Source organism: Mandrillus leucophaeus, unplaced genomic scaffold (genome assembly GCF_000951045.1).
Source record: "Mandrillus leucophaeus isolate KB7577 unplaced genomic scaffold, Mleu.le_1.0 Scaffold1451, whole genome shotgun sequence".
Taxonomy (NCBI): Eukaryota; Metazoa; Chordata; class Mammalia; order Primates; family Cercopithecidae; genus Mandrillus; species Mandrillus leucophaeus.
This window is the reverse complement of record NW_012101423.1, coordinates 385,441-392,815: the sequence shown is the minus strand read 5'-3', so window position 1 is coordinate 392,815 and position 7,375 is coordinate 385,441. Positions and strand designations below refer to the sequence as shown.

Here is a 7,375-nt window from a genome sequence, read left to right as displayed (position 1 = left end):
GGAAGGAAGGAAGGAAGGAAGGAAGGAAGGAAGGAAGGAAGGAAGGAAGGAAGGAAGGAAGGAAGGAAAGAAAGAAGAAAGGAAGGAAGGAAGGAAGACTGTATTTGTTTGCACATGGTGTGATTGTGTAATAGACGTACCACTCTGGTAAGGGATGTTAATAATGGGGGAGGCTATGTGTGCATGGGAGGAAGGGGGATGTGGGATATCTCTGTATGTACTTCCTGTCAATTTTACTGTGAAACGTAAAACTGTTTCTTTTGTTGTTGTTGTTGTTGTTGTTGTTGTTGTTGTTTTCTGAGACAGAGTCTCACTCTGTCGCCTAGGCTGGAGTGCAATGGCAAGATCTTGGCTCACTGCAATCTCTGCCACCCGGGTTCAAGTGATTCTCCTGCTTCAGCCTCCCGAGTAGCTGGGATTACAGGTGGCTGCCACTGTGCCCAGCTAATTTTTGTATTTTTAGTAGAGACGAGGTTTCACCATCTTGGTCGGGCTGGTCTTGAACACCTGACCTCGTGATCCACCTGTCTTGGCCGCCCAAAGTGTTGGGATTACAGGCGCGAGCCACCGCGCCCGGCCCTAAAACTGCTCTTAAAAATAAACTCTTTTCTTTTTTAAATGAACCAAGCGGGGAGATTTTTACTATGTAATTTCAAAATTGGTCATAAAGTTAAAAATAATGATCAAAACACCATGGTTTGACACTTTCTTTAAAAGTTAAAGAATTTTACCATATGACCCAGTAATCCACTCCTACTTACATAAAATGTCCGGGAAAGACAAATCTGTAGAGACATACATAGATTAATGATTGCCCGGAGTTTGTGGTGAGAACACAAAGGGACTATTATAGGACAAAAGAGAGATCTTATTTGAATGATGAAAATGTTTTAAAACTGGATTTTGTTGATGGTCACACAACTTGGTAAATTTACTAAGAAGTATTGAATTAGAACCTTAAAATGGTTGAATTTTATGTATGTAAATCACACATCAGTAGTTATTTTTAAAAATAGTCAGTGGTCTGGAAATGCTGAAAAGTTAATATGCTAGACTCAAGTCTCTTAAATCTGTTCTTGTGGGCTCACTACTGGTCTGTGGATTAAAAAGCTGCTGCTAATTTGATTTTCAGTGTTTATCTTTTATATATTGCCTACTCCACTGGACTGTAAGTTTACTGAAGGTAAAATACTATTTTCAGTATTTCAGTATAAATATGTAAAAAATCTGTTTATATCCCAAGCCCGGTAGTACTTAGCGTAGCATTCAGGCAAAGCCCAATCTCATTAAATACTAGGCCATTTAACTTGTTAATAATGAAATTTTGTAACTTAATATAAGACTTGTTCTTATTAATGGAGACTAATCCTCCTCTATTTAACTGTGATTAGAATAGCATTTTGTTAATTTTTCATTTTTGTCATCTTTATTTAACTAAAAGCATAGTAACACCAGCTAGAGGATAAACAAAATATAAGCATATAGTTATATATTATTAACATTGTATTAAATAAGACAAGTCCAATCAATGGTTGTTTTACAATAGAAAATATTATTTTCAATTAAAATGAGATATTGTCATTTAGTTAGTCATTATTGATTATTTTTTAAAGCCTAGGTTTTTTGTTATGTGTGTGTGTGTGTGTGTGTGTGTTTTAAAGAAACAGGACCTCGTACACGATCTCCACCAATTTTGGAAACATCTCCACGACTTATTCGAAAAGCACTAGAATTTATGGATTTAAGTCAATATGTTCGGTAAGTTTTCATAAACATGATTGATGCAGACAACTGTGTGTTTTGTTAAATCAGTTATTAAAATATTTAAATGTTTTCTGTAAAGATTTAATTTGAGGCCTGATTAAGGTGAGATGAGCTACAGAAAATGTCTATCACACCTGCTGCCATTATTTAATTAGATTCAATTTTTAATAACTAGATGATAGGAGTAATATAAATATATTAAGCATATTTATAAGTTTGGAAACATTGTCAAAATTACTTAGCTGCATAAATTCAAAAGGAAAACCTACAAGATATTCTCATAGTTTTGAACACAAGTTTCACAATCACCTCATCAAGTGGTGAATCCAAATTTACTGATATTCTCCAAAATATTTTCCTAAAATATCAGTGAGTCAATAAATGGACCATAGCATATCCAGAAAATAACCATTTATTTTTTTCTATCCCTAATGTTTTATTTGACTCAGACCACCACACTGTTGATATGATTTAAAATTGTCTGCTGTCTAAAGTGAAGCTTATTCCAGAGTTCCCAAATGAAATTTGTATCTTTTGATGATATTTTGTATCAAGGAAAACAGATACAGATCCTCTGCTGCAAACAGATGAATTGAATCAGCAGCAGGCAATGCAAAAGGCAGAAGAAATTCATCAGTTTCGACAGTACAGGAGCAGAGTCCTTAGCATTCGAAACATTGACCAAGAAGAGCAGTTGAAGTTAAAAGAAGAAGTCCTGGATATGTATAAGGAAATGCGGGTGAGTCTAAGAGCACATACATAGATTATAGTTGGCAAATTCTTTCATAACATTAAAAAGAAATTATACAATTAAATAATATTTGTACAGAAATGTCTTGAAAACGTAGGTTTTTATGATTCACAACTTCTAGGAAAACATCACAAATTTGATTCTATACATCTCGCCTCACTCCCTCCCTAAAATCCCCCTAAAATGCAGTGTTGGGAATCTATGCTCAAAGATGGGAAGAAAAGGAGAGAAGACAACAACAAAATTATTTGTTCAAATTGGAAAATAACTGGATTAAGATCACATTAACCGCCTTGAGACACACGAATCCTAAACTGGCAGTGGGAAAAGTCTTAACAAGCCCATTAGCTCCTCAGAATTCCTACAGAATCCCTCAAAGGCTCAGCAGTTGGTGGCACCAGATATGTTAGGAAGTAAAAGTGAAGTAGGAGGAAAATGAAAATAGTTGGGTTTGTTCAGCTTAAGGCTATTTAGGAATTGCAGATCACTACTTCAACTTTTTGCATCCAGATTATTGTCAACCCTTCACCCCGGCAGAAGAATAGATGTCCGTTAGTTAGAGATGGCAACTTTATTGAAAGTGGGAATATCATACTAGAAAAGGGGAAATTCAATAAATGTATATGGATAACTTCCCACTATGGAGAATGAGAATCTTTTTTTCTCCCTCCTCCCTGCAACACACACGCACATACCCCTACACATTCCCAAAGTCACTAAAGCCTATAGGACATTCGAAATATTTTAGCTACAGTGAGACTGTCATTTCCAGTAATGGCTCATGTGAGGAATGCTCCCATTTGACATCTCTTCTTGTTAGTCCAATAGGCACCTCAAACAGAACCTCTCTAAATCCAAATTCAAGAATGCTTGCCCTCCTACCCATCTCAGCGCAAACATGTCACCCCACCAAGATTCTCCATCTCGGTCAATACTAATTACATTCTTTCAGTTGCTCAAGCAGAGACTATGGAGACATCTTTGACTTCTCTCACTCCTCACGTGCAATCAGTTGTCGGAACCTCTCAACTCTACGTTGAAAATATATCCAGAATTTGATGATTTCTTACTATCTCTGTTCCCACCATCCTAGCCTAACCTGTCATTCTTTCTTATTCAGAGGATTGCTACAGCCCAGTTACTGATCTAACTGCTTCCATCTTTGCCCCTCCGCAATGTGGTCTCTGCTTTGCCACCAAAACAATTGTACCAATCACGACAAACTAGGCTTATCCTGTGGTAACAAAACCCCCAATATCACAGTGGCCTAACATAGTGTTTGGTAAACTCATTTTCTGTAAAGGGCCAAACAGTAAATATTTATGTTGCATCTACTTAACATTACCAATTTTTACACAAAATCACAGATAATACCTAAATAAATAGGATAATGGCAAAATAAATAAAACTTTACTTAGAAAAACACGCAATAAGCCAGATTTACTTTACAGGCTTAAGTTCGCTAACTCTGGCTAAAAACAGTAAAACAGCATTTCTCATTCTAGCTATGTGTCCAGTGTGGTTCAATAGAGCATTCTTTTACTTATTAAGATCCCCAGGATGAAGGAGCTTCCATAGAGACACTTCTACCATGATTATTACAACAGGAGAAGAGAACATGGGGAATTGCACATTGGCTGTGACTATTTCTACCCAGAAATGGCACATTCATTTGCACGCATATTTCACTGATCAGATCAAGTCACATAGTCACATACAACTTCAAAGAAGGAACCTAATTTGATGAGACCTTGATATCAAACTTGTGGCATCAAGCACTGTGAGGCAATGCATTTCTGTTGTTTAAACACAGTTTGTGGTTCTTTGTTACAGCAGCCCCAGCAAACTAATAAAGAGGGAGGGCAGTGCTACCAGGTACCTGGAAGATAACCAGCAACCACAATATTTTGTGAATTACACTAATGGTTATCATAATGCATATTTAAAATGAAGGTAGAATCATTTCACTTCCCTAATGGCTTTACGTTTTGTTAAGAAAAAAGCCAAAATCTTGATTATGACTTCCAGAGCTTTCCTCTCTGTTCTTTTTATCAACCTTTTCCCAAGTTGACTTTGCCTTTCCACTAACAGCAAGGCATGTTCCCACCTCTGGGCCTTTGACCTCTGGGCCTCTGGGCCTCTGGGCCTCTTCCTGGAATATTCTTTCCCCAAAGTGTAAAATGGTTTACATTTTCCTTTTATGAGTTCTCTCCTCTAGGGTAACTTATTAGAGAGATCTTCACCAGCTGCTCTTTCAAAATTAGTACCCTCAAAATTTGTGTGATTGTGCCTAGCCTTATTTTTCTTTAAAGCATTTACCCTGCATGTGCATTTATTTAGGGGTGTATGAAAATGTAGATATAAATACTATGCTTTCATTTTTGATTGTTCTCTGCTAGAATATAGACTATATGTGAACAAATACTCTGTTTAGATTCACTGTTGTTGTCCCCAGAACTTCAGAGGAATGTCTACTTTGCAAAAGTTTGTTTAATTAATGAATCAGTAAATCAGTGAATGGATATTAAAATTGTGTAAGTTTAATTTATCTTGCAGGAAATAATTTAGATTAGATTAGAAAACAAAAGGGAATTTCAGGATTCCTGTTTGTGGTTTTTGTGTGTAATAACCAAGAAAAATGCTGCAGATGGAGAGGAAATGGGGAAAAAGTACTAACTCAGACAGCTTCGAGTTCACACCCATTCATTTATGTGTGAGGCACAGAGAGAGCCCTAGTTTTGATTGAAGCCATTTTAAGAGAAACCTGATCAATAACATATTTCTTATCAGATAGGAGAATGAATATATTTTACACTCATTCCTCAAGGGATTACTGATGTATATTAAACTTATTTACACATGCTCCTGAAAATGTCCCTCTCTCCTGCTCATTCTCTTCCTCTGTCTCTTTCTCTCTCTCTTTAATATGTCACTACTATCATCTTGTACTTGTGCAACTGGTTTAGTCAACCCAGTTTTATTATGGTAGATACAGTTCTATTTTTTGCAAAAACTTCAGGAAGACTGATTCTGACATTCAGCTTTTCCAACATCTCAATAAAATTAAGCTGGTTGCAAAAAACATGGAAAATGTCTTGATAAATTCAAGGATGAAGACAAAGCAGTCATTTCTGGAAGAGTCTTTTCAGGCTAGCATTTGTGCTTTAATCCTTCTTCTTTGATTATATTATTCTTGAAACAGTAAGCAATTAATATGGCCATTTCCCTCTTAAGAGATGAAAGAGAAAAGGAGAAATCAGCAAAGGTGACTGAACAGGAGCAGCTGGTGAGACAGAAGACAATTTAAGAGCTAAGTGAAGTCAGTTGATCCAGGAGGAGAGCGTGTGGTTAAGCAAGAATAAGAACAATAAATGATCTTGGATTTAGCTTCATATAAGGCCTTGGTATCCTTGATGAATACAGTTTTGCTAAAGTGGTGAGAATGAAAGTCAAGCTGACAAGAACAAAGTAACCAATGGATTTGGCCATATTATTTGGAGCTTCATCAAGTACAGCTCAGATATATTTTGTCAGGGATAGCATACATGTGGGAAACTAGTAATTTCTTGAGCACAGTTACTTTGCAAGAGACAGTGGGCTTATTAAAATCTCATATAGATTGTATTTGAAATAATTTAAACAGAGAATACCTTTGGCAAAATATGTATGTTTTCTTTACCTTTGACTATGTTTTCTACAAATGTTTTTCTTTGCCATACTGTGTTAAAATCTCATGAACCCTTTGTTGCTATGTTTTGTGTATTGATAAGCTTTTGAGACCATACACTAATTTTCATCTTCAATCGTTTTGCCTATGAATGTATGGGCATAAGGACAGGGTAAAGGAATTTCATTTTTTCTTTCTGGGAACATAAACCTTTACCCGTGGAACTTATTTGTTTGGGGTTTTGCTTTGGAACAGGACTCCTTAGATGAAGCCCGACAGAAGATTTTCGACATCCGGGAAGAGTACAGAAATAAATTGCTGGAAGCGGAGCGCCTAAAGCTGGAAGCTCTGGCTGCTCAGGAAGCCGCCATGAAGCTGGAGACAGAAAAGAAGACCCCAGCTCCTGACAACCAGAAAAAAAAGAAAGGAAAGAAAAAGTAACCAGGGGATGTCCAATACTACCCCGTTTCTGGAGAGAAAAAAATCTATTTGTAATAACCTATGACTGCCTGCTGATAAAACAAGATTCTGGGTCAACTGAAAATAGAAATTGTTCTTTCTTAGAAATATTTTCATGATAACTTGTTAGTTTTCCTCAGAAAGCTAGTATTTGAAGCCATTCGAGTTTAAAATGCTCTAATTTCAATAAAATAGCTTCCAAATATTTAAAATGTAATAAAATATTTGTTTGACACTCAAAACTGCCTGCATTTTTAATTAGAAGTGAAACAAGATCGTAAATTAATCAACAGGTTTATCTTTTAAAATTTCAACAATGAGAAAAGTGGCTTTTGTTCTTAGAAGAAATTTAGTCTCAAACTTTAAAAGTTTAAAAATACTAATAACTATGCTTCAGAATTATGCTTCAGAATTATGCTTTTTTTTTTTTTTTTGAGACTGAGTCTCACTCTGTTGCCCAGGCTGGAGGGCAGTGGAGTGATCTCAGCTCACTGCAACCTCTGCCTCCCGGGTTCAAGAGATTCTCCTGCCTCAGCTTCCTGAGTAGCTGTGATTACAGGCAACTGCCACCACGCCCTGCTAATTTTTGTATTTTTAGTACAGATGGGGTTTCACCATGTTGGCCAGGCTGGTCACGAACTCCTAACCTCAGGTGATCTGCCCGCCTCAGCCTCTCAAAGTGCTGGGAATACAGGTGTAAGCCACTGCGCCCAGCCGAATTATGCCGTTTTTAA

At 36.7% G+C, this 7,375-nt stretch overlaps 1 protein-coding gene across 1 annotated transcript in view; it reads left to right on the top strand.

Moving 5' to 3' along the window:
• ADGB (androglobin) overlaps positions 1 to 6,879 on the top strand; it is a 237,711-nt gene extending 230,832 nt beyond the window's left edge. The window contains exons 34-36 of the mRNA XM_011974447.1: positions 1,662 to 1,758; positions 2,320 to 2,503; positions 6,438 to 6,879. Of these exons, the coding sequence (XP_011829837.1) occupies positions 1,662 to 1,758; positions 2,320 to 2,503; positions 6,438 to 6,623 (467 nt within the window). The 3' untranslated portion in view covers positions 6,624 to 6,879. The remainder of the gene's footprint in view (positions 1 to 1,661; positions 1,759 to 2,319; positions 2,504 to 6,437) is intronic.
• The last annotated feature ends 496 nt before the right edge of the window (positions 6,880 to 7,375 follow it).